At 39.9% G+C, this 27,082-nt stretch overlaps 1 protein-coding gene across 7 annotated transcripts in view; it reads left to right on the top strand.

The window, feature by feature from the left end:
- The window catches only part of MPDZ (multiple PDZ domain crumbs cell polarity complex component), a 156,963-nt gene extending 135,108 nt beyond the window's left edge, over positions 1-21,855 (top strand). For 6 of the 7 annotated variants that reach the window (XM_084898206.1, XM_084898211.1, XM_084898212.1 and 3 more), the window contains 15 exons: positions 1,799-1,891; positions 1,978-2,052; positions 3,263-3,437; positions 5,741-5,886; positions 7,295-7,378; positions 7,591-7,784; positions 9,545-9,692; positions 11,535-11,621; positions 12,501-12,591; positions 13,486-13,529; positions 14,357-14,479; positions 15,864-15,968; positions 16,527-16,639; positions 17,944-18,067; positions 19,911-21,855. In XM_084898206.1, the coding sequence (XP_084754332.1) occupies positions 1,799-1,891; positions 1,978-2,052; positions 3,263-3,437; positions 5,741-5,886; positions 7,295-7,378; positions 7,591-7,784; positions 9,545-9,692; positions 11,535-11,621; positions 12,501-12,591; positions 13,486-13,529; positions 14,357-14,479; positions 15,864-15,968; positions 16,527-16,639; positions 17,944-18,067; positions 19,911-20,057 (1,749 nt within the window). In that variant the 3' untranslated portion in view covers positions 20,058-21,855. The remainder of the gene's footprint in view (positions 1-1,798; positions 1,892-1,977; positions 2,053-3,262; positions 3,438-5,740; positions 5,887-7,294; positions 7,379-7,590; positions 7,785-9,544; positions 9,693-11,534; positions 11,622-12,500; positions 12,592-13,485; positions 13,530-14,356; positions 14,480-15,863; positions 15,969-16,526; positions 16,640-17,943; positions 18,068-19,910) is intronic. The other variant, XM_084898209.1, reaches the window with a different exon arrangement.
- Positions 21,856-27,082: the final 5,227 nt, after the last annotated feature.

The raw sequence follows: 27,082 nt of genomic DNA, 5'->3' as shown, positions 1-27,082 counted from the left end.
ATAGCCTAATGAAAGAGTTTGTATATGAGTTTGTACAAAGGAGTAAGATGAGAATGAGTGTTAAACAGCCAGCAAATGCCTGCTGTAATAATAAAGAACTTTCTTGACAATAGAAAATAATATAACAAATACTCTGTCTCACTATGGAGTATATCTACTGTATATCTCACTGTAGATATAGAGTATTTCTTATTCAAACAAGTGTTTCTTTGTAATCATAGGAAAGCTCCTTACTGTGGAAAATCCCAAATAGAGGGTAACCAAATGATTTACGCTTGGCCTTGGCATTGGGATTTGCCAGTGTGGTAGCACACCGACCTTCCCACTCCTCAATCCTGATTCTTTGCTGGATCGGAATTTGGGGTTTCAGAATACTAGCATGTTTAGAGAATTCATCTGAAGTAACTTTGGTTTTGTCCTGTAGATTTATTAGCAGAAGGAATGTGTGTCAGAACAACACTGTATATCAAGCTTTCAAGGCCTTTCTTATTGCACTTGTTCCTCACAGCAGCCTTGGGCAAATGTTATTTTTCCTTTTTTGTTTGTTCTTAGATAAGAAAGTTAAGGTTTAGAGATATTCAGTGGCATATCCAGATTTCTACAGCTAGGCAGGAAGTAATTTGGACCGAGTTCTGTTCACCCTAAAAGTGCAGTTTTGTCTTATATCCATGACAGATTGCCTGGAGGAGAGCAGTGGTGGACAGATTTACAGGGAGAGCCTACAGGTTGGCAGGTGTTGAGTATCTTCCTCAGAAAAGCCACATGCTGGCAATATTTAAAACTAGGGAACCTTGCCTGGATGACATGGTCATGATCTGAAAGGCCTGATAGCAAGCTTGGGCTCTTGTACACCTTTCAGAAGGAACATAGCGAGATTCCCTTTTCTCTTTTTTGCTTCACATTTCCCTGGATGGAGACTGTAGTGGAAGAGGAGCCCAACTCAAACCAGAATGAAAATGTTAAATCCTGTTTTAGTTTTGTTAGCATTAATATTAAAGGTAGACAGTCTTACGGAACATCTGGTTTTGATAAGAGCAAATGTGGAAAATACAAAGTAGGTGTGGCTGTCTAGCCTTGCCAGGTGTTCACGGCAGGTCCTTGGGCTCAGAGTTGAGAGTATTTTCACTCTGCACCAGATCAAAACACAGGTCCCTAGAGAAACCGCGCTGGGTCCGGAGCCCCAGAAGGGACACAGCTTGCAGCAGTCATGGCAGCCTGCCTGCTAAAGAAGGAAGCGCAGAGGGGGTGAAGGAGCCAGGCTCCACTGTTATTTGCAAACCTATGTCGGAAGGAGGAAGCAGGGGTGTACTTTGATTCAGCCAGCCAGTTAGAAAATTCTCAAATATCATATACTCTTTGAATCATGGATGCATTTTTCTTCCCAAGATATTTTGCTATAGTTACTAGAAATATGTTGCTGTATGCATATGCTAAAAATATTGGAGGTAGTAGACATTTGGGAGAAGTGAAAATACCGGGTTAGGCCAAAGTAGGTTTTCAGTTGTGGGTATGGAAAAAACAGTTTATTCCCGTATTATTATGGATTAATTATTGTATGATTTTCCATAGGAACAACTACTTTAGTTCCACCCCAAGGAGAATTTATTCCCATTTAAAAAACTTGAAAGATTGCTTAAGAAATGAAGAAATTTCTAATAGTAGGTGTAAGAACAGTTTGAGTTTCTTTTTATAGCCCCTGGGTAGATGATGATGTTCAGAAATTATGACCACATACCTTTCCGTCTGAATAAAGTTGATGTTTCAGATTTTCTGAGCAGTCCTGTTTGTATTTCTCTAGGATCAAGGGGGTTTGGGCATTGCTATCAGTGAAGAAGACACACTCAGAGGAGTCATCATAAAGAGTCTGACAGAGCACGGAGTCGCGGCAAAGGTGAGGCCTCACCCTTTCCACGGCAGAAAGTGGTGGAGGAGAGCTACTTCTGCAGAATCATTCAAACCTGCCATGCTTCCATTTAGGATGGGCGGCTCAAAGTTGGAGATCAGATCTTGGCTATCGATGATGAAGTTGTTGTTGGCTATCCTGTTGAAAAGGTATTTTTTTTTTTTTTCCTTAAACAAAAACTGAATGTGCTGTGAACCCATCCTTAAGCATGGCCATGGTATGTGCGTGGGGCTCTGTGTACCTCTGTGTGGTTGGCCACAGGAAATTAGAGCTATGTGGTTATAATAGACAGATAGCCTTAAGGAAGAGAAGAGATTATTTGGAAGTCCTTCAATTTTTGTTTTCTATTTTTCAGTGAAGGCAAGGTTGAGCTATTTTCTGTTGCCTGGTAAATCCAGTGGTTAGTGGACATTTTTTATAAGTGCCATTTCCATTTTCTCTTAGGAAAATTTAGACTTCTAAACAAGGGTCAACTTAAGACCAAGGGAACATTTTTTATGAATGTTAGGTCCCATAACTAGCCACTATGCATATTGCTTTATGAGCAGGTTTTAGGACTCAGCCATTAAATAGGAGATAAAGCCAGCTGAAGTTAGTCCACACGGTATGTATAACTTTCATTGGGATTAACATTTATTTGTACCTGCGTTTCCTCTTCCTCAGAAGTGTTCCTAATCCTTAGGAATCTCATGCAGAATTGCTAGGAGCAGGACTCCTGAGAGTTGAGTATTTCCATTTCTACATTGGCCAGCAAGAAGCTGAAACCACTTGTTTCATTTTGTTTTAATTATAGAGGTTGATCCCTTAACTCACATAACTCCATTTGACTTGACTTTTCTGTTGCATAGTTTTCGTTATTCTGCTTTTTTTGTTTTCAAATCTTTATTGAGAGTATTACAGATGTCCCTTCCTTCCCCCCATTCCTTCCCTCCACCTAGTTCCCATCCTGATTCCACTTTTCAGATGTTTGTGTAGGCGGCTTCAGATTCTCTGTAGAGCCAGGAGTGGTAAAATACTATATATATATATCCATGGTTGTAGTGATCCAAAGAAATGGATATACATAATTGGAAATATACAAAGTTAAAAGCCCTATACTTACATAAGGAAGAGTACAGTCAGAACTGGACTTACAGTAGAAAGTACCTGTGGCCTCAATATTAGACAATTAAGGAAACTAAAATGAAACTATAATCATTCTTTCTTGGCCCATCAAATCTTGACAAGGAAAGAATTTGCCTCTGACTTTTCTCTCCACCATAGATGGTTTTAGATTCCAACTATAACAGTGACTTAATTGTATACGTCTACTAATTTGTCTTTGAATTTTGTTTCCCCTTCACACCAACCCCCTGCCAGTTTATTAGCCTATTGAAAACAACGAAGACGACAGTGAAACTTACCATTCGGGCTGAGAATCCAGATTCCCAGGCTGTTGCTTCAGCAGCTGGTACAAGCAATGGCGAAACAAAGAACAGTTCCCAGTCTCCGACGGTCCCAGCACCTGGCTCCCTGGAACCAGAGCCTGTCCAAAGTAAGGGCTGGTCTCGTGAGTCCTGCACACCTGGCACCCTGGGCATGCTCAGGCCCAGCAGCTGTCTCCACGTGGGAGCCAGCCGCCCGCCTGGAGATCAGTGTTGAATGGCTGTAGTTAGGACATCCAGCACCCTTTGGTGAAAGCTGTATAAAGGGCAGGAGTACTGACCAGTAGATGGGTGATGTGTGTGCTGTGCATTAACTGGCCTTAGGAAACCCATCCACTGCTCTTAGTGTCAGCCTCTTCATCTCCAAAACAGAGGAGTGGTACCCTTTGTTCCCCAAGGACCTTTGGCTAAGAGTACCTTGACTCTAGGTGTCTTACTAATGAATTAAAAACATCATTTCGTACATTTCTTTTTTTTTTTTTTTTAATCCACACCTGAGGAGTGAGGATATTTTTTCCATCGATTTTTAGAAAGCGTGGAAGAGAGGAGGGGGGAGAGAGAGAGAAACATCAACATAAGAAAGGTACATCGATCGGTTGCCTCTCACTCGTTCCCAGACCAGATGTGACACGTGCCCTTGACCAGGAATTGAACCTGCGACTCAGTCCTTGGGCTGACGAACTAACCGATCTAACCGTTGTGCAAAGCAAACCAAGGGTGTACATTGTCTGTTTTATATTGAGCAGGATTAACTTCTCTAAGCCTCAGTGTTTGAAAGGGACACACTGTATAATGGATATAGTGATGCCACGTGATCAGAGGAACCAAAGTTGCCTGTGGGAAACAATGCTAGTCATTGCCACAGGTGTTTGTAGTCAACCCGAGCTCTGTCATTTGGGTCTAACAGTCGATCCTGTCCAATGAAATGGTTGTCTGTGGCCAATGGGACAACACTTTTCTCATTAAAATGCCAGTCTGTTGTATTGGGACAAACTATTCCTTCCTGTTATCTTTTTAAGAAAAAGTACGCTGGTGATTACTAAAACAATAAGTTTCAAGCTTTGCAGCACTAAAGAGGCACATTGACTTTTTCTGAAATTGGTGGTAGGGGGGTGGGGGGGGAATTGGCTTCTAAATTGCAATATTCAGTTCTTTGGAAAGTTTTTTTTTTTTTAAGGAAATAGCAGTTTAAATTATACATATCTAATGAAAGTGATTATTTAGAAAGACAGGGTATTGCAATGAGTTATTTAAAGATTGAATGGAAGTTTTCTCATTTTTTTATTTTATGTTGATCCCTAAATAGCATTGTCTATAAAAATATGAACTGCTAAATTAAAACATAACTAAAAGAAAACATCTTACACCTGCTCGTACCATTTCAGGAGCAAGAAAATAGTCTGTCCCCGATTTCCTAAAGAGAGCATCTTGTCTATAAAGCTGCTTTACCAAGTGTCCCAGCCTTCCCCAAATATGCTGTTTGCTGGCTGCTCTTTGGTGTATCATTAAACACAGGGAGTGAAGACTAGAATAAAATGAGGTGTGAACGTATGTTCACCTTGGTTTTCATGATCTATTCTTGTCTATCCAAGTATGAGCATACTAGCAGCCCTGTGCATGAATTCATGCACCACTAGCTCGCCAGTAGCTGGCTATAGCCCTCCAGTAGCTCTCTGCCTGCTGCCCCACCCTCCTGTAGCTCCCTCTGCCCCCGCCCTCTCTCATAGCTTGAGGCCCTGCCCCCTTGTAGCTCTTGGCCCACTGCCCCACCCTCCTGTAGCTCCCTCTAGCCCCACCCTCCCTCTGCCCCCTTATAGCTCTCCGTGCCACCCACTTGTAGCTCGCTGCCCCACCCTCTTGCTGATCCATGATTATTACACAGTCGATCGTTGCACTTCACGTCATAATGACCATTTGCATATTACATCTTATTTATATAGGATATGTAGCAGTATGTATTATATGAGTTTATAAAAATCCAGTGCGATGCAGGGAAGATACCGTGAGTGCATCTCACCTGACATTTTATAAGCTCCAGTATTAAGTTCAGTTGCGTAATGCTCGGACTGGTTGCAGAAGAAGAGAGACTCTGGGAGAAGAAGAAAAGGAAACAGAGAGGAGCCCTGTAAAACAGGCGCCGTGACCAAAATTGTTCACGTCCCTTGTGCCCTGTGGCCCTCCCGGACTGTGTTTTGGGTCCTGCCACACACCTCAATTCTGAGCTCTACCAACCATGATTCCATAGGAAGTTTGTTTGGCTCCAGTGGAATGTGGGATATTGGAGTGAATTTGAAGCCTTCTTTGCCCCCAGTCTTGGGCCCATTTTTCTCTCCTCATTCTCCCAAAGACAGACCAGGGTGGTGAGTGTACTGCATATGCCTTCTAATCAGTCTGTATCTCATTTCATGCTTAGGTACAAGCAGGTCGTCAACGCCGGCCATCTTTGCTTCTGACCCTGCGACCTGCCCCATCATCCCGGGCTGCGAAACAACCATCGAGATTTCCAAAGGGCGAACAGGGCTGGGCCTGAGCATCGTTGGGGGGGCCGACACTCTGTTGGTGAGGACACACCCGGGGATGCGCTGAGACACAGGCAGCCCTTCAGCCAGCCCTGAGAGCACTATCGGGGAGCTCTCTATCAATTTTATTAAATTACATATAAAGGCTTAGAAAAATGTATCATTCCTTGTTATTTCCATTTGTAGGGAAAATATTTAATTGGGTGGGGAGTGAGGTTTTTATTTTTAGTAGGCCAATCTGACTTGAGTGAGATTCTATTATACTTGTGGTTGTGACTTTCAGGTTCAAAATACTTCTGTGAGCTCACCAGTCTTTGCTGTATTTTCACTTACTTTTTACTGGACATGGTTGGGTTAGACACATATTGAGAGGAATCTATACATTATTCATAGGCACATTTTTATTTTTTATTTTACTTATTTAAAATCCTCACCCAAGGATATGCCTTTTTTTTTAATTTTTTTATTGATTTTAGTAGGAGAAGAAGGGAGAGAAAGACAGATGTGAGAAACATCTACCATGTTTCCCTGAAAATAAGACATCCTCCAAAAATAAGGTTTCCTTCTGAGTGAAATATAAGGTATCCCCCCCGAAAATAAGGCCCCCCTAGGCTAAACATGAGAGATTTGGTCCACTGATTCTGAAAGAAATGGAGTCACAAGAAATTCACCAAGAAATTCAGGAATTGGATTGTTATGATGATGTTCCAGAAGATGATGACATGATTGTCATTTGAATAAATAAGTAAATTCTTGATACTGTAGGATTCACAGTTTGTCTGGTTTGTGTTGACAACTACCGTACTACCGTATACAGGTAATAAATTTCCTTTATTTTCATTTAACAATAAATGTGTACTGTATTCTTCTTCATGGAAAAATAAGACATCCCCTGAAAATAAGACCTAGCGCATCTTTGGGAGCAAAAATTAATATAAGACACTGTCTTATTTTCGGGGAAACAGGGTATCAGTTGCCTCCCATACACTCCCAACTTGGGATCAAAACTGCAACATTGGTATATACCCTGACCAGGAATCGAACCCAAAACACTGTTGATGTATGAGACAATGCCCAACCAACTGAGCCTCTTGGCCAGGGGTAGGCAAATTTTTCTAAATGTCAGAAATGCTTGGGAAATCCAACCATGTGTGGACAGGAGAAATGATGTATATCTATTTATGCATGTGTGTGTGGATTCATATATTTAACCATTTTTTCTTTAAGCCTCCCGATCATTAGAAGTTTAATCTTCTTTGAGCCTTTTTAGCAAAAACGTCGTTGTTCTACTTTTCTTTGAATTTTGATGTGTGATTCACATATGGACCCAGTGAGTGTGTAACCCTTATCACTGTCTGTAAAAATGCGGTGTGTCTTGACCCCATTTCTGCTCACCATCCCTAGGGAGAATGGGATGAAACATGGGTGTGTCTTGTCTGGGTCCTTAGGGTGCCATTATTATCCATGAAGTGTATGAGGAAGGAGCAGCATGTAAAGATGGAAGACTGTGGGCTGGAGATCAGATTTTAGAGGTACAGCTGCTGTGTGTTTGACCTTTATAGTTAACAAGGAAAAGGCTACTCTGGGGAGGATGGCCTTTGTGTGTCTGTTTCTCTTTTCTTTCTTCCCTTTATCCCCTTACTATCCCTCTACTCCCTTTCCTCCCTTCTCTCCTCTCCCCCCTCTTCCTTAATTTTCCTTAACTCACTGGGTTCCTCAGAGACCATGTCCCATTTCTGTACAGGTGAATGGCATTGACTTGAGAAAGGCCACCCACGATGAAGCCATCAATGTCCTGAGACAGACGCCACAAAGAGTGCGCCTGACACTCTACAGAGACGAGGCCCCGTACAAGGAGGAGGACGTGTGTGACACGCTTACCATTGAGCTACAGAAGAAGCCAGGCAAAGGCCTGGGATTGAGTATCGTTGGTAAAAGGTGAGAGAAGGGCAAACATAGTGACCTGTCAGAAATGATTTAGTCTAAGGTATTTTAAAGAGAACTGCCACAAGTAGAGTCTTTATCAACAGCTAGTGTTCTGTCAGAATGGAACATCCAAAGACATAGGTTTTGAATTTTTTCAGTGAGTATTCGGAGGGCTTTTGAAAGTATCCAACAAAAAGCTATTTGTTTTGAGTACCTGCTATGTGCCGGGAAATATATTAGATTCTGGAGAATAGAGTTAAGTAAGACATGGTACCTGATCTCAGAAAACTCACAGTTTGGTAAGTGAGAATTAAATACATTCTTGCAAAAAAGGAATCTATTGATGAGTGACAGAAATGCATTGTGGGGATCCATGGAAGCAGAGGCGAAATGGACCAAATGACTCTATTTAAAGGAAGTAGATTAGGAAACTTCTTTAGAGAGAGGTGCCTGTGCTGAAGCTAGAAGTGGTCAATGATAGTTGGTTTCTGAAAGGGGATGGAGTATATTCCAGGGAGAGGGTCAGTATGAACAAGAGCATGCCACCAAAAGGGAGCAGATAGTAACTTTAGAGGCTGTGTTGGTAGATTGGTGCATATACATAATTTATGTAAATATTTAAATATAAGAAATATTAACAAATATATAGGACAGTAAGTTCCAACACCTTTATTCTGAAGATGGGAAAGCAGATGATCAGATGGTGAAATGGCTTGAGGCCACTATCTTGGCAAGAGCAAGTGGTGCAGTTCACCTTTCAGTTGCCTTTGCATCTCAACAAGGAGTTCTTGGTTTATTTATAATTTTTTTTAAATGAAATATTGGAATAAGTTAGTATTGTATTTGTTCATTTTGCATAAATCTCTTTTGATTGAATGTTCTATCTATGATGATTTAAAATAAAAGGCAAAACAGCAAGGGTACTTAAGTTTGGGGTAACAAATGGTCTTAGTTTGAGATACACAATTATTATTCTTTTTTAATAATATTAATGTTGATAACAGCAGCATATTTTTATAGGCACAAGTCTACATCTGTTTAAAGTTTCATTATGGTGTAGAAAGGATAATAGATTTAATACCCAAGGACTGATTCTTAAATCTCATATTTTGCTATGAGATCCATACAATGAGTATTGTAGTAGCCACTTCTACACATAGTATATAATTGTTGAATAAATATGCTTATGCAAGACTTATTTAATCTATGAAGTGTGTATATATATGCCTAAGTGACCAAATGACCAGTCGACTGTTGCTATGATGCACACTGACCACCAGGGGGCAGATGCTCAATGCAAGAGCTGCCCCCTGGTGGTAAGTGCTCCTACAGCCAACCTCCCATGTCTGGCCAACCTCCCTCAGTCCCTCCCCACGGCCAGCCAACTTCCTGTAATCCCTCACTCCAGCTGCCCAGCCAACCCTCCATGATCCCTCTCTCCTCACCCCCTTAGCCCCTCACCAACTTCCCACAGTCCCTTCCCTGGCTGGCCGGCTACCCCCACCCCCCAATTGGCCCTCATCTCCACCAAGGCCAAGGGACCACATTCATGCACAAATCTGTGCACCAGGTCTTTAATATATAGCATATATTATAAGACATCAACTATTATTTACCGTAAAAATTAATTCTGATAATGTTGCCTCAGTGTCAACTTGAAAAAAAACTTGTAAAAGTAAAATTTTCAGTTAAATAATTTCAGCCTTTTAGTAAATAAGCATTGCGTTACAATTGAGAATAAGTAATGTTGAAAATCAAAATTATATTTGCAGAAATGACACTGGCGTCTTTGTATCAGACATTGTCAAAGGAGGAATTGCAGATGCTGATGGAAGACTGATGCAGGGAGACCAGATACTGATGGTGAACGGAGAGGATGTCCGTAATGCTACACAGGAAGCCGTTGCCGCTTTGCTAAAGGTAAAAATCAAATGCTCAGAATAATTGTGTGCCATGATTTAGAAGAAGGGGAATTTAACCGTGAGCTAGCTCAGTGCAACAAGTACTGACTCCTCTTTCTTTAAAATGTTCTCACAAATAAGAGATAAGTAAGAAACTATATTTCCATAATAAATAATCTTCAATACACAAAATCTTCATGCACATGAGATTTGTTGCAGTGTTTTTGGTAATAATAGAAAAACTGGAAGCTATACAGTTGACAAGACTATGGCAAAGGCAAACGGCAAACATATCTGTTTAAAAGTCATGTTCAGAATAACTGTATTAATTAACATGAAAAAAATATAGTAGAGAAGGTGAAACAAAATTTTATTTACAGTGTAGAAATATCTATGTAAAATAAAATCTTATAACAAGTCTTTTAACAATAATTATGAGTTGATTATTGGAACTATAGAATCCTTGTTTCTTATTTTCATCATTTTCAAAATTTTTATAGAAGAGGAATTGCTTTTATAATAGAAAATTTGACTTAAACAATTTTTTTAAATTTTTTTATTGATTTCAGAGAGGAAGGGAGAGGGAGAAACATCAATAATAAAAGAGAATCTTTGATTCGCTGCCTTCTGCATGCCCCCTACTGGGGATCAAGCCTGCTACCTGGGCATGTGCCTTTGGCTGGAATCGAACCTGGGACCCTTCAATCCGAATGCTACTGCTCTAACCACTGAGCAAAATCGGCTAGGGCTAAAACATTTTTATAATAATAGATTCCCTTGACATTTAAATGAGATAAGTTGCAAGTAGATGAAAGAGGTATAATTTCTCACATTGAATAATTAATGCATGGAATTTGTTAACCCCTGCAGCTATATAAGCTGGAAGTATAAGTAGGTTCAAGAAGAGTTTGATAAGTTTCTGCCCCTCTCCCCAAAATACCAAACAAACAGAAAAACAACTTATGAATAGTGCATGCAGGTCAGGTTTTGACTTTTCAAAATTTGATTTGTGATCAATACATTTACGAGTGAAACATCTCTTGTAACCCCTGTCAGAGAAGCAGCATGACAATACCTATAGAAGTACTAATTTGTGCTAGACACTGTCCTAAGTTATCACAACAATCTAGAATGGTCTCCATTTTTAAATTGTAGAATAGAGATTTATCAAACTAGACATCTATTAAGGTCTCACAGCCAGTAAATCACATAGTCTGATTTAAAATAGCGTGTCTGACTGCAGAAGCCCAGCCGTCCCACACCCGCTTGCGCTGCCTCCACACCAGACTGTGGAGCATTTCTTGCAGCCTCTGATGTAATGCTTTCCCGTAAAGGGCCACCGGGAAACGGTCTTCAGTCCTTGTTTTGTGTTTATGGTAGCATGGCTAATTTAAGCATTGTTTATTCAGGAACAGTGGAACAATAAAAGAGTTCAGGCATTTATCTGCGTATCTCGGCTATTAAGAGCAAAACAAGTTGCTTTATTGTTTGTTTTGTTTTTAGAACCCGAGTTATTTAGTTCATTTAGGCTATCTAAATCAGTGTGCTTCCTGAGATAATTGCACAGATCTCAGTGTAAATTATGAGTCTCCATGTAAATTATGAGGTCATAAGACAGACATTTGGTGTGGCTGTTAGTGCTTGTTGTTACTACTTTGACTAATTCTATTTTTTTAAAAGAGCCTTTCTACAAAGCATTGAAGGTATCCTTGCCTATGGAAATTTCAAAAGGAACTTTCAAAAGGAACTTTAGAAATTTTCTAAAATGCCTTTAGAAACTCAGTCTTGAAGAATAAAAAGTGCTCCTAAAGGCGACTGTAGCACTTTATTTAAACATTTCCATAACTCCCTGCTCCTCCAGTGTTCCCTAGGCACAGTGACCTTGGAAGTGGGAAGAATCAAAGCTGGACCTTTCCATTCAGAGAGGAGGCCCTCTCAGAGCAGCCAGGTAGGTAGCTCTGGGATGCACCTGGGCAATGCAGGCCACACGCCAAACGGAACTCTAAGATGGTCTTGCCTGCGGGCTGGTTCAGGGTCGTGGACACAGGCCTGGCTCTCCGCAGCTGGGCACAGTGAGGCACAGAGTTTGAGGTAGGGAAGAACAAGAGCTGAAGGACAGGTTAGCAAGGTGTAGCTCTTGAGTAGTGTGTAAGTGTTCTAAGGAACTTTATTTTCTGGCATGATTCTTTTTTCCATAATCTCAAAAGTTAACCAATTAATGTAGAAAAGCCTATCAAGATAATATATTTTTAAAGAATTTTATAATTAACAATGATCCATCAGTACTCAGCTGAAAAGAATCCCAGGTAAGTGAACTGCAGGTGCACCTCGCACATGTAAAACACGGTGTTCCACCGGTCAGGTCTCCTGTCAGGCTCCTCTCCTCAGTCCTGTCTTCTGATGATAGAAGCCCATTTTCGTCAACTTGTCCATGCAAACCCCTTGTTCACCCCTCACTGACGACCATCAGTGTCCTGTTGAGTGGTCCCAATTCTGTCTTTAAGCCGCATCCGTGTACAGCATCAGTTTAAACTTAGGAGGATTAGCTTGAATGAGATTGTGAAAACCCACTAAAACTTGAAGTAGACTGGAGTCGTTTTCATCCATCCTTTGAGCTTCAGTTTATTTAGGTCAGTATGCAAAGTCTTCCTTAGAAAAGAATATAAAATCATTAGAAACTGCTTAAATGCCCACCAGTTATCAAACGCCAGGGTTACTTCACAGGTGTTTCTCTCAGGATGCATTAAAAGACTCGATTCTGAAATAAGTGGCCTGGAGGGCTATTGTTCTCTCACACTCTCTAAAATAACTGTTTTTGCGTGTGTAGATGAGCGAATGCAGCCTGTCGTCCTTCACTTTCCCACTGTCTGGGTCCAGTGCCTCTGAGTCGCTGGAAAGCAGCTCAAAGAAGAACGCATGTAAGATTGGTTACGTGTTTAAGCATGACTTACTGGTTTGAATTTGACAGATTGTCCTTCCTGCTTTAATTTACCTCTGAGCTCTTTTTCCCCCAAATCTTTCCACGTACTATTCCAGGTGGAAAGATGTGTGTTGGCAAAAACTCAGAACAACGTGAAGCTATGCCTACAGCAGCTTTTCCAGTTTTATGTTTACCCTACAAGACATACCAAACATTAGAATCGCATTCTGGGTTTGTTTTTGTTTTTTTCTTTCCTACTGAGCCTATTGGTATATTGGATTTTTATTTCCGTCCCCTGTTTTATGTAACACCAATTAATCAGAAGATGCCATTAAGAGAAGCCTTCTTTTTCCACGAGGACTGCAAAATTTTTGATTGAGAAAATTAATGTGATCCTCCTGTGTTTTAATTACATGAAATCTTGATGCAGAGGGTTTTTGGCTTGGAGCATCAGTTGAAAGTTGTTCAAATTGGAGAAAATAACCAGATGGCATTCTCTGTTTGCAATATGACTAATATTCTAGAAACTCAGGCATTTCCGTCCGTGAATTCTTTTTAATGCACCCATGACTTTATTCCTCTCAGCTGTGCACATGTGTCTTTCTGTCCAAAACACATTCTGTCCTTGCCTCACTCAGAGGGGATTATTTAGTTATTTAACTTCGTGCTTGACATAAGAAGGAAGAAATGGGACGGCGTGTGCATTTTTCCAACTGGAGGAATAAGGAGTTCTTGTGTGAGACAGACTTAATCATGGTTTCTAGGAACTCCAGAGCCCTTTTTAAAAAAAAATAAAAATAAGGGTGTGTCATGTAGTCCCATCCAGCTCCAGACACTGACTGAACTTTAAAAATGCTTTAATAACCATATTTTGTCTCTTTCACCTTTATAGTGGCATCAGAAATACAGGGATTAAGAACAGTTGAAATAAAAAAGGTAACTGGGGGTGTGTAGGGGGGAGGGGGTGTGTAGAAGAAAACAGTGCAAACCCTGTTGACTTCACAAGCACCCGCATAGGTGTTTTCCTAGAAGCTACCTTGCTGTTTTATCCAGTTGACAGTGACATACGACACACAGGAGAAATAGCCAGTCAGTCTTTGCTGGCTTTTCTCATTATAGTTCCTTGTTTGAAGAGTCATTGTTGGCACAAGCTGTATTGTCAGGAACGGCATCAGTACAGCCCCGGCTTCACACTGATGAGTAGGTTGTTGCCTTCAGCAGTTAGTTCCTATTTCCAGAAACAGATCCCCTTGACAGCTGTGCGCCAGAGAGAAGATAAAAGCAGCTACATTTATTGAGCCTTTTCTGTGTGCTGAACACTCTTGTAGATGCTCTGTGCACCCCATCACCCTCTCATTTAACGTGCACTGCAGCACTTTGTGAGTGAATGTCTAGGATTCGTTGAGAGGAGTGGACTTGTTCCAGGTCCCAGTGTCTGTGCGTGGGGGTTCCTGGCTTTGAGCACGGGTCTCTCTGGTTGGAAAAAGTGTGCCCTTTTCACTTCATCAGCTCACCTACTCTTTGTCAGTTCACAACATGATTTTCACATCATGGGCATGATTTCTTTTGCAGATGCTTTTTTCCCTAACTAAACCACACTCAGGACCTGTGTCAAATAAAGTAATGCAATTTTTTTTTTTTTAGCTTCATTTTTCACCCTTACACCTAGAGGATCAGTGACCTATAGAATATGGTGCCAAAGAAATCAAAAGTCAATTAAAAATATTACATTGACCAAAATAACTCTCTCTATTCCATGGCAGGGGCCTACTGATTCACTGGGGATCAGCATTGCTGGAGGAGTGGGCAGCCCACTTGGTGACGTTCCTATTTTTATTGCAATGATGCACCCGAATGGGGTGGCAGCTCAGACCCAGAAACTCAGAGTAAGTTGAACTAATGGCCTTGTTCGCCTTTGCAAATTTGGCCGAAGTTTTGATAAACCTTTTGAATCTGCCATAGGTTGCAGGCAGTTTTAAATGTCCATATCTGCTCTGAAATCAGCAAACCCAACCAAGGCAGGGCTTGCTTTGAGGAATAAAAGATGCAGAAAAGTAAAAGAAAGGAGAATGTGCTCTTGTACGCAAATTTTCAAGCAAATTAAATCAGAAGATTTGCTGTTGTTTCTTAATTTTTCTTCTTGCTTGAGACTCCTTAGAGAAGATGTCAAAGAAAATAGGGAGTGTTTCAGCTTACCAGTATGAGATGAAAATGTCTTCCTTACACATTTCATTGGTTTAAATGCTGATTTAACTTTATGAAGTAAAAAATGATCATTCATGTTGCATTGGATTATCAGTTTTGCAAAAGTTCAATATACAAGCATGGACAAAAGTAAGTTTACAGTTGTAATAAAAATGCATAATACAATAATTCAGAAATAATAATACCAGAATATACTCTTGTGTTTCAAGAAGTCACAAACTGCAAGCCTCCTGTAAACGTGCCATAAGTTGTCAAACTGTACAAAACCTGCTTCAAAGTTGAGGGATTATCCAAACATAAAGCACTATGATGGAATTTATGTGAACAGTTCAGTTGTGAAATCATTGAATATTCCATTCACGTCTATAAAGTAAAATCTGTGTGGCCTCGTGTCAAAATGGTCTGCAAACATAGCCACCTCTGAGTTTAAATGTCTAAATGAGGGGTGGTCCAGTCTTCTTTGACATCTAAATATAGGAACAACACTTAAACATTGATTGTTACATGCAGTACAAGGGGTCAGAAAACCCTTCTGTGATGGGCCGGTGACCCTTTTAGGGCTTGTGGACATGAGGGTCTGTCACAACTTCTTAGCTCTGCCCCATGAGTCACCCAGGTAAGTATGGCAGACTTTGTTCACCAAAATAAGCAGTGGGTCAGACCTTTGGGTCACAGTTTGCCCACCCCTGACTTACATAGTCATTGTAATGTGTATAATAATAATATCCGGAGAAATTCTGGTTTCCAAAGAGCATCAGATATCTTTTTTTTTTTTTTTTTTTTTTTTTTTTTTTTTTTTTTTTAATAGGAAGCAATGTTTTACCCAGGAGAAACAAAGAGAAGAGTGATTTTCCCCCTCCCCCCGGAGACTATAGCACTCAGTCATCATGTGTAACTTTGTCTTATGGTTGCAGCTGCTTGGAATTAGCGGTCTCTTTGGGTAGATTCCCATTGCTGGTAGCAGTGTATGTGTGTGTGCAGGGTAGGGAAGGAAGGGATTGCTCAGGCCTCAGTGTCCCTCTCTCTCTGGCTGCTTTTGCAGATGGCTGTTTCTTACTCTTGCAGGTTGGGGATAGGATTGTCACTATTGGTGGCACCTCCACTGAGGGGATGACTCACACCCAAGCAGTTAACTTGCTGAAAAATGCTTCCGGCTCCATCGAAATGCAGGTAAGATTTTTCTCCCAAGCATGACTCAGAATATGGGGAGCGTGAGGACACATGAGCTTTCATGTTAAACCAGTAAAAACGCTTAAGTCTCCTGCTCTTATTTAATTCACCATTTCCCTTGAACAAAAATGATTACATTGAGAGTTCTAAGAGAGTAGGTTAGAAATACATTCTGGCACATGTATCCTGATGCATTTGTTGTTTCACACATTATATCCAAGAGAGAAAAATGCAAGGTCTTAGCAAGAAATGGTCAATTGTCAGAATGGTGTAAGTGGCTTATAATCTAAAGATCTTTAAAAATTAATTGCATATGAGACCATGTTTGAAACCATCAAGGATCTTGATAGAATTGAAGTAGTAAAATATTTTTATTGTTCATGAAAGAGGCCTCTGAACCTTGTGAAATTTCTTTCTCTTGGCTGTATGTTATATTAACAAATGAGTAAATGTCCAATAAGATACATGTTTTAGTCGAAATGCTGCTTTTGAAGAAAGATTACTAATCCTTGGCCATATGAACTTGTGTGTTTCTCTTTCTCCTCCTCCTCCGCACAGGTGGTGGCTGGAGGAGACGTGAGTGTGGTCACAGGGCACCAGCAGGAGCCTGCCAGTTCCAGTCTTCCTTTGACTGGGTTGACATCCAGCAGTATATTTCAGGATGATCTAGGGTAAGCTCATGTATTATGGTCTGTATGTCCCTACCGCCCACATAAAGGTGAAATAAAAGGAGATGAGGAATAAAATATAAAAATCAAGTGTTTCTAAAATTTTAAGTAATTATGGCATGGATTTATTTTATCAAAGATAGATAAACATGTCACTGTGCATCTTACATTGTCAGCTCTGAGTTTTGGGGGAGTACATTTTAGTCTTGATGTCACTACCCTGTATGACATGGAACAAGCCAGACTTGTCCTTTTAAAAAATCCAACATTGCCTATTCAGTCATCTTTTTGATTAAAAAAATTTAGTTATTCGCCACCTGAGGACAAAAGAATTAGAACAGAGAAAGAGGAGAAGAACGGAGCATATTAGCATCTATACTAATGAAAGAGAAATATGCAAATTGACCATACCTTTGTGACGCCCACTAGACAATTAGGAGTGAATATGCAAATTAAACCAACAAAGATGGCAGGTTAATCTGCATACACAGGCACCTAGCAGTGGGGCCAGGATGCTCTGGGCCTCTGGGCAGCATGGGAAGGTGGAAAGGAGGCTCTGGGCTTGAGCAAAGGTGGGAAGGCAGTGCAGGCAGCCAGGGGAAGGAAGGCCCATTCTTGCACAAATCTTTGTGCATTGGGCTTCTGGTTTTTAAATAATTTGATTCAGATTTTACATTATTGATCATTGATTTTTCTTTCAGAGCTTGGGAATACTGGTGTTTATGACTTATTCCGAGATGGTCCCCTACACTTTAGCCCTCTCATTTCATTCTATTTTATATATTTTTATTGATTTCATAGAGGAAGGGAGAGGGAGAGAGAGAGAAACATCAATGATGAGAGAGACTCACTCATTGGCTGCCTCCAGCATGCCCCCTACTGGGGATCGAGCCTACAACACAGGCATGTGCCCTTGACTGGAACTGAACCTGTGACCCTTCAGTCCACAGACCAATGCTCTCTCCACTGAGCCAAAGGGGCTAGGGCAGCTCTCTCACTTTAACTAACCTGGAAAAAGAATGAGCTTCTCCATGCAATGAGCTATGAATATGTTAATTTAAGAGAACTGATAATGAGTAATAGAGTTAGGGTGTTAAATAGAATTTCACTGGATTATGTAAATTTAAAATGCTGAGCCCAGCACGCACTGACTGACAATTCAAGCATGCTCAAAACACCGGAAATGTCCTCACCATCAGTAACAGAGAATGATGCTAGTTTTTTATAATCCTTAACTTGCAGGTGCACAGTAATATGTAAATTCTTAGAATCCAAACACTTTTTTTTTCCCCTTCCTTTTACTATAGACCTCCTCAGTGCAAGTCTATTACCCTGGACCGAGGACCAGATGGCCTGGGCTTCAGTATAGTAGGAGGGTACGGCAGCCCTCATGGAGACTTACCCATTTACGTTAAAACAGTATTTGCGAAGGTAAGATGGCAAATTTTAACCACCCTCTCCCCCCACTAAACATTCATTAATCATGGTCAGCAGCTGGCTTATTAGTTTATGGCCCGAGGTAACACCAACTGGTTAGCAGTTGATCATTTTCTTTTGGAACTCCCTACAGGAATGGATCATTAAATATTTTTGTACAATTTGAGATTTAGTTATGTTTTAAGGAAAATAGGCTCAAACTGAAATTTCATGGGAATTCTTGACAATATTCATAAAAATATTAATGACTATTGGACAGTAATGCCTGATTTTTTTTTCTTTTGAAAACAAGTGGCATATGACTGAATGTCTTTGGAAAATAGGGCATTTTAAATATCTATGCTCTAATATGCTGGCATTTTTCTTTTTTTTGGCATTTTTTTGTGGTGAACTATAAAACAGGAACAGAGAAGTATATAAAATTGATATGCATATTAGTTGGGCATTTACTTTGCAGTTTAATGTCATTGAATAAAATAGAAAAATAGTAACAAATATTTTGAAGAGTATCCAGAAGCTCTCACTTGCAATAAATCAGAATTTTCAATTAAGAAATTTATTTTTTAAATAAAGAAAAATCATTAGTATATAGTTGAAGTATATAGAAATCTGTTCTCTGTTAAGAATGTTTAGGATAAGAAAGAATAAAGTTACTGTAGCATCGGTGAAGTATTAAAACCATTTAAACCCAAATAGTTATTTGTTTTATGTTTTTGAGGCATTTTTGGGGAGCTACTAAATTGGAACAAAATTTCCTGTAGGAGAAAATCTAGAATCTGAACTCTTTACAGCAAAGGAACACCACTTTTATCAAACCTATGGAATGATTTGCGACAGGGGCTTGAGATTAGTGCTGTGGTCTATAAAGTGCCTACCGATGGAGGTTTCATTCTATTATTTTTGAAAAATAATTATTTTAACCTGTTTAAAGTGCTGTATATAAGGCAATCAAGCTATAGACTTAATTTATGAGATTTTCTTAAAGCCACCGGTAAGTCCAAGAATACAAGCATCTTTGCCAGTGAATGGAAGAGCCACACAGTCCTTTTCCTCGGGCTGGGAGCAGTTTATTTAAGGCATGCTAGTTAGAACATATTTTAAGAATTTCATCATTATGGATTCTCATTAACTTCTCAGTATTTTAATCTTCCATTTAATTGCATAAATGCCTCCCATAAGCATGCCTTAAGATGTGGTTCTTTTTTAAACAGCAATGTCTGTGTTTAGTCTTAATCATTAGGCCCACAAAGAATTTGAGCACTCCACCTCCCCTTGGGAAATAAAGAACCAGCGAAAATGAGCTGCCTTTTTTGAAACCACAGAGAGAATTTACGTTAGAATTGGCAGGATTTGTGCCTTGCCCTGCCCTTGTCAACGTGCATGTGGACTTTATGCTCCTGCAAACCTTTAGCTTTCACAGCCCTCCTGCCCTTGTCCTATTTTAAAAAACTGCTCTTGTTCCCACCTAATCCTTTGTTTTCTTTTCTAATCCTCTGCAGGATAAAAAAAAAAAAAAATCCTAGATTCTGTGAAATCATTTCTACTAGGCAAATTCCCAAATACTCTTTATTAATTTGGGTTCCTACCAACAAACCATTCAGCCAATCTCTTGACTGCTAAATGCTCTCTCAAATAGGCATTCCATTGCTAGAACCCTTGAGGAGAAGGGTCTCCTTTGTGTGAGCTCATAAATGCTGAGGGGCGGTGGGGCAGCCCGGGAGCAGGGAGAGCCCAGCGGACCTGCAGGTCCACTCATGTTCTTGCCCAGGTCTTGTTCAGTGTGAGCCTGTGTGGCAGCGCTATTTGAGAAGTCCATGAGCCTGCTTTGCATTTGCAGGGAGCAGCCTCCGAAGATGGGCGTCTGAAAAGGGGTGACCAGATCATCGCCGTCAACGGGCAGAGCCTGGAGGGGGTGACCCACGAGGAAGCCGTGGCCATCCTGAAGCGGACGAAAGGCACCGTCACCCTGACGGTCCTCTCCTAAGCGGCCGCCAGAACTGAGCCAGCACAACCCCCACTCTCACCCCGCCCTGGGGGAGGGCGGAACTGGCCCTGCGGGAGCCTTTCCCACGCTGGGTTCCTCCTGCTCTCCAAGGCTGTATGTAGGGAAGGCGCCATTCACAGGTGTCAGTGATTTCCTCACTGACAGCCTAGCCTCATGTCCTCTCCCTCCTTACCTATGGTGACCGTAAACTCACAGGTAGGACTGTCTGCATAGTGAAATCACTCGTTCTTCCTGAAGACACCTGGCACTGTAGAGTGACACGGGCAAGAAGTATTACATGCTAAACTGGTTAGTAGAGGAAGAAAAAAAATAATTCTAAAGCTAGCCATGAGAAATGGCTTTAGTCAGGGTGAAAATGAAACTATGAAATAAAGAAGGAAATGTCAAGTTTTGTAAAAATGCCTCGTTTTGTCAATCTACCCCTCTCCCTATTACTAAAAAAAAATCAGTTTTTTTTTCTATTACAATTTTTAAATAGTACTCAATATTTAAAATATTTGAATATTATTTTTAAAAATTGCATCTCCCACCTTAAATATACACATATATTGTTCCCTCTGAAAGTGGGTTTTTGAGATGGAGGAAAGAGCAGATATCTAAAGCAGTGTCCCTGCGTTTGAGGCACATCTTCAGGGTCGTTTTCATTTCCGACCTGTTATAAAAGGTCCCGGTGATTCCACAAGTGAGAGCATGGTGCCGCCCGTACTGCCTGTCATTTTTCTGGGAAGCAGCTGTGCTAACTGAGGGGGAACATGGAAGGCGCTCAGCACCCCAGCGCTGGCTCTAACGGATGCAAACACTAAAAGCGTGTTCGCGCACTCCGCAGTTGCTTTTCAGTTAGTATCATCTTAATGAGAGAGAAGAAAGCAATGCGTTTGTAATTATTTTGGTTGTATGCCATTAGAAAATCTATAGAAAAATTAAAGGGGATTAACATAACTTTACCCCATTGCTTTATATTAACATCTTATAATACAATGGTTTCAGACTAAGGGAAACAGATGGAGCTGTTTATTGAGACAACTGGTGAGGAATTATCATGTGTTCATTCCCGTTTTAGAGCGTGAAACTCCTACATTAGAATATATAAAGTCACTTTAAATATTATCTATATTTGTAACAGAGGTAGTGTACAGATATTTTATTGCAGCATTTTTGTGTGAATGCAGAATTGGAGTGAATAAAGAAGAAGTTTCATGGTGCACAAATAAAGAAGCAGGCATATTTTTTTGTTTGTTCTTTTTACTGGGGAAAAGTTTTCTTGTTCAAGGTTTATAATTTAAAATTGCTTTTTGTCATGTCTAACTGAACATGTGGCATCCATAGTTACGATTAGGGGAACTTTGGATGGCGGTATTATGAAAAGCTCGATATTCTTTACATCCAGAACTGTTACTGATGCTGAAGACAGACTCCTCATGGAGCAGAGGAAGATAAGCAGCGTTAGAGAGAGACATCTGCCTGTGCGTGGTATTCAGAGGTGCTATTAATGCAGTAATATTATAAGTTCTACAGTGGAGTCCAAGCTGAAGTGTGTTCAGGTGGAAAAGTCATAATGAGAATTATATTAATAAGCATGAAATGTCTGCTTTGAACACTGAACAAGGATGGGGAACTTGTGTTGTATTGATTCTGCCCTTAATTAGCTAATGAGCATGTGCATTTCCTCTGATTCATCTCATCTGTAAAATGATAGCCTATTTTATCTCAAAGCGTGTATCCAGTTCTAAAATATAAGAATTCTGCGATTCTTAGTTACATAGAATGAATGGACAACGCCACCATGGGCACTTTGGGAGCTGTTCTCCTTATTAACCAGTCATTGTAAACGGAGGTACTCGATGGAACAAAATTCATTTTAGTGTCTCGGTGACACATCTAGCTCCTTAGTCATCCCTTGATGGTCCTCCCTCATGAACGTATGTCAGGTGGGCCACTGGGAGCTGAGCTACTCTCCTTTGTAAGTTTTAACTGGTAAAGACTTTTATGAAGGACACTATGTTAGATTCTAGGGAGACAAGTTAACAAACCAAAGTGAGTGTGAGTAAATGTGTGGGAGTTACCTAAGGAGAACAGCTCAGTGGGTATCTGTACCAGCCTGATGCCTACCCCCAAATTCATGTTCATCAGGAGTCCCGAACTGTGACCTCACCTGGAAATAGAGTCTTTGCAGGTGTAATAGTTAAATTGAGGTGAAGTCCTACTGGATTACAATGGGCCTTAAGTCCTTTGTAGCAGACCGTGTAAAGATGAGGGGGAAAGAGAACTCCTGGGACCACAGTGGTTGGAGAAACAGAGGAGTTTGCTCTAGGGTCTTCAGAGGAAGCTTTTCACCTTGATTCAGACTTCTAGCCTCCAGCACTGTGAAAGAATGCACTTCTGCTGTCGTACTTTGTCTAGTTGGTGGTGGTTTTGTTTTGGAAATTAGTACGGTATTTTATATATTTTTAAATCCTCAGCTACTATCTGCGTCTGTCTTGTAGGAGAGGCTCTATACATTTTTGTTGAACATATGAATGACTGAATTACAGACTGTGATTCATTTCACGGTGTTACCTTGTTTTAGTTAGCTAGCTCCAACCTCCATACTAAATGTAAAAAGAAACAAAAAAGAAAGAACAGTGAGAATGCTACTGTAGGGATATGAAAACACCTGGGGAAAACTCCCCTTCTGGATTTCCATTAATTAACAAATTGAAGCACATGAAAGGAAGAAAGGGAGGAGAGGAAGGAAGGGAGAAAGAAAAATAGTAAGAGGAAAATAAGATAGATTCATCGGCTTTGGAAAGAAGTGACAAAGGCTTATGCTTTCTATATCTCTTTTTCTGGAAATATAAGAGTTCTGTGCAGTGAAGGAAGAAAGTGTTTGCGTGTAGAGATTGAAGGCATGAATTTTATAGTGTTAATGCCATGCACAACTCAAGACAGTGGATTGACCGTAATTGCTTCAATATAATAGCTTATGACATTAAATCATAGTGGAGAATACCCCACATTTCTGATGTTCTTTGTGACCCCTCCAACTGGGTGGTGGTGATGGTGGTGGTGGTGATGATGGGTCCACCTTCAGCACTGGCCAATATGTAAGAGCAGGAGTAGCAATGAGGTATAGCCAGTCAGTGGAATTCGTACGTCAGAACAGTGATTGAGATGGAAGCATAAAAACATAAAAATTCATGAAAGATGAAACAAGCTCATAAAGGGGTAGTTGTTATTGTTTCCTTGCTTGGTTGGTTTGTTTTTATGAATCTCGATCAGTCAGATCTTGATAGATTTGAAGAAGCAAAGGGACCTTTCCCTGCTGCCTCTGATCTGGTCCAGGAACTTTTGTCTGAAGATGAATGCTCCCCAGGGTTGAGAGCCTTTCTCCAGGTCTCCTGTGTGGGTGAATGGGGGAGTGGGAAGGGTGCCTGCAGTGAGATAGGAGTAAAGTGGCTTGCTTCTTTCTCCTTTCTATGTGTCTAGGTGTGGGAATGTCAAAACCATCATCACCTGCTCTCAGCAGCCCTGGTGTTGTTTCATGTCAGCCACCGCTACTCTGGAATGCACTTGATTTGTGCAGAGATGTTCCTCAACGTTGTCTACTAGGGATGAATGTTTAAGGGAATATTTTTGTAAGCTGGGATTTGCCTCTTTTATCTAAAGAGGAAAGAAAGAAATGTTGGCAAGAAAATTTCTAAATGAAAGAGCATGAAAATTAAGCATAGCAAATGTTCTTAGAGTGATTATATGTATATATATATATATATATATATATATATATATATATATATATATATATGATTTCAGAGTGGAAGAGATAGAAACATTAGTGATGAGAGAAAATAATTGATCAGCTGCCTCCTCCAAGCCCCCACTTGGGGATTGAGCCCAAAACCCAGTCAGGGCACCAAACTATGACCTCCTGGTCCATAGGTCGGCACTCCACTCAATCATTGAGCCACATTGGCCGGGCCTTGGAGTGATTTTTATATACTTGGCACTGTAGCTTCTTTCTCCCTTCAAGATACAGGTATTCCATAATTGCCTATTTTTATGTAAATTAGAAAGTAAGTATGTTACTTGTCTAAGAATTCTATGTATCCCTCCAGCAGAGAGTTCAGTCTTAGGCCCGTTACAGGAATGCTATCTAGAAGGAGTAACGTCTGTGATTGTGAGCTCGGGATCTCTCACTGAAAATGTTTCTTGAAGTTGCCAGAAGTACTGCCATCCTGTGTGCTCAGGCTGCCTCAAGAGGGAGCTTCCATGCTCCTTTAGCACCGGAGTTTGTTCAGAAGGTTGTGTCATTTGTGAGTACGATGTGACCCTTTCCTCTCCGTTCCCCCATTCTCCACCTCCTGTGTGGATTTTCAGAAATAAACATTACCCTTGGTAAACATACTTTTTCTCTCTCCTTTTGTTATCAATGTACTGGAAATTAAGATTTTCCACTTGCGTCTACTTTGAAATATTTGGCATTCAAAGTTCCACTCTCTTAAATTTAATTAGCTGAAAGGTACATCATTCCATGCAGTAGAACTTAGAGTTACCTTGCTTTGGAAAATTAGACCACTGTCTATCAAACATTAATACCATGTACAAGATAAGCTATCGAGAAATGGTTGCAGTTTGTGGTACGTATTATATCCTGGAAGACATATGATACTATAAATTCAATAAATTTGTTTCATAGCCTTCAATTTTCATTATTATATGATCATGTTTTTTTCTTCTGAAGTTGGATACAGATCAATTTATACCATAATTTGATTTGTAATCCTTCATAGTGCTTCCCATGTCCTCATATAATGCTATTATTAATTATTAAATATTTTCCTTTAAAGTGGACTGATTTTTAACTTAAATGTGCTTCTCACTACCTTGAATGAGAAAGCAATACATTTGACAGAAATCAATACATTAACTCTGAGCAAAAGCCATGTTCTTAAATTCTACGAAGAGACTGTTGCCTCACAAGGACCAGAACTTGCTAGAAAGGGAAAGGGGCGCATGTTAGAATGGTGGTGGTGACTGAGATTCTCACCTGGACTTCGGGAGCTGCAATAACACACCTTCTTCAGTATGTGGTTCCGTCTTTTCCAGTGCCTTGTCAGTGCCACTTAAAATGACCATCGCATGATTTTACTCTCTTTGGAAAGACTCTATTGTACTCAAATCAAAAAGGTCCTTTTTATAGACACTTGACAAAGATGAATCCAAACCAGTCAATTTCTGTTCTTAAAAGTGTTGTTAGTTAATGAGCTTGTTTAAGATTTTGTTTATCAGGCTTTCACTAAGACCAGAATTAGGTCATCACCTTCAGTGCTTTAGTGTGGGCAATCTGAGTTTGAAATAAAGGACACATGACATAAATTAATGGCTTAAAATTAATGTTGTGGTAATATTAAATAAAGCTAATTCCTCTTGCACCTGGAGGGCTATGCAGATGACGGGCATAGCTAATTATGCTCCCTGCTGCCTTTAAGTGTACTGATAAAAATCTCTCAACTGAGTCTAAAATATGTTCATCCACTGGCTCCAGACAAGTTTGCGTAAGGCAGCGATTTTCAACCTTTTTTCATTTCATGACACAAGCTAATTACTAAAATTCTGAGTCACACCACAAAACACATGTTTTTGCCAACCTGACCAAAAAAATTGGTATAATTTTTATTCATTTCTATTGAACAGGTATTGTGTTAGTTGTCATTTTTTTTTTATTTGACAATCTAAGGGAAAAGAAGTTAGTGCCCCAGACTAAATAGTCAGGTATTGCGTGTTTTAAAAATTCTTGCTGCACATTGGTTGAAAATCACTGTTGTAAGGCAACACAATACACAAAAAAACAGCTTAACATGCTTTTTAAAGGAAGAAACCATGATCCTATAAGTTAAGTGAAATAAATGTTTACCTACTTTTTGAAAACAAGTCATTATTATAATCATGTTCTTTGTCCTTTCTGTAAATATAATAAAATATGTTGATCCCATTAGAAAAAGTTTTTTGTTTTTTTTATCATACCAGTAAAGAAGTACTTAAGTTTACACTTTTACTTTTTAATGTCTTCATATTAGTTTAAATGATAAGTTTACTGATAGAGTCATAAATAAGTGAATTTGGTTTTTTACTCTAGGTACAAACTGGATGAGCCAATTACCGAACAGGTATTTATAAACTTGTTCAATTTTTTAAGAAGTAGCTACTCCAGAAAAATATGTTGCTGAATTAAGCAAATATGTTTTTGCTACAGATACTTCAGAGATGTCACTGGTCTTTTTAAAACTCACTATGTGCTGTCTTCACATAAGGAGTGGATTTCTATGAACTTCCTTTTGTTGCAGTTGGATGCCTGTGCTGGTAACAGCACAGCCAGCAATCTCTCATTTTAGCCTGAGAGTGACTTTAAATGCTTTTGTAATATTTGCTCCACAAAACTGTTATTTTTTCTTAGGTTTATATTTGTTACTTACCTTTTAAAAACAAAGGGAAATTAAAATATCCTTTGTCAGAAAGTTTCTGTCAAAAAAGTCTGGAGCAGTGCTCATTTTATGATAAAAGATGCTGGTCCATTTTTGGAAAGGGTAAGGAGCATATAATGTCTTCATCCATTACGCTTTAATCTCAGGGTTAATAGAGGAAGTATATGTTCGAGATTTTTATTGTCATTTGGAGAACTAATGAGTAGGAATTATATCCTATCCATTTACATTTATTTGTAAGGTCCTGACTGTAATTCCTTCTGTTCAGTAGTTGATTTTTTTTTCTAAAGCTTTTCCTTTGTGTACATTACAGGTAACTGTGTAATAAAATCCCGAATGTCTGAGCTCCCACTTTGATGGCCTTGCACGAATGTAAGTCATAGCTGATGAGTATCTTGTGCTGAAGGAACTCTATAGGTTTTTCTGAGATGTAGTGAGATGCATGAGCTACTGGGTTCTCAGGGCCCAGGTGGTACCCTGGCTTGGCTCTTGAATAGAGATAGTAGACCTCTCTGAGCCTCTACCACCTGGACTGAAAATAGGATT

Source organism: Pipistrellus hanaki (genome assembly GCF_964339955.1).
Source record: "Pipistrellus hanaki genome assembly, chromosome: 11".
NCBI classification, from domain to species: domain Eukaryota; kingdom Metazoa; phylum Chordata; class Mammalia; order Chiroptera; family Vespertilionidae; genus Pipistrellus; species Pipistrellus hanaki.
Note: the sequence above shows the minus strand (reverse complement) of the source record. Positions and strands in the feature narration are given on the sequence as shown.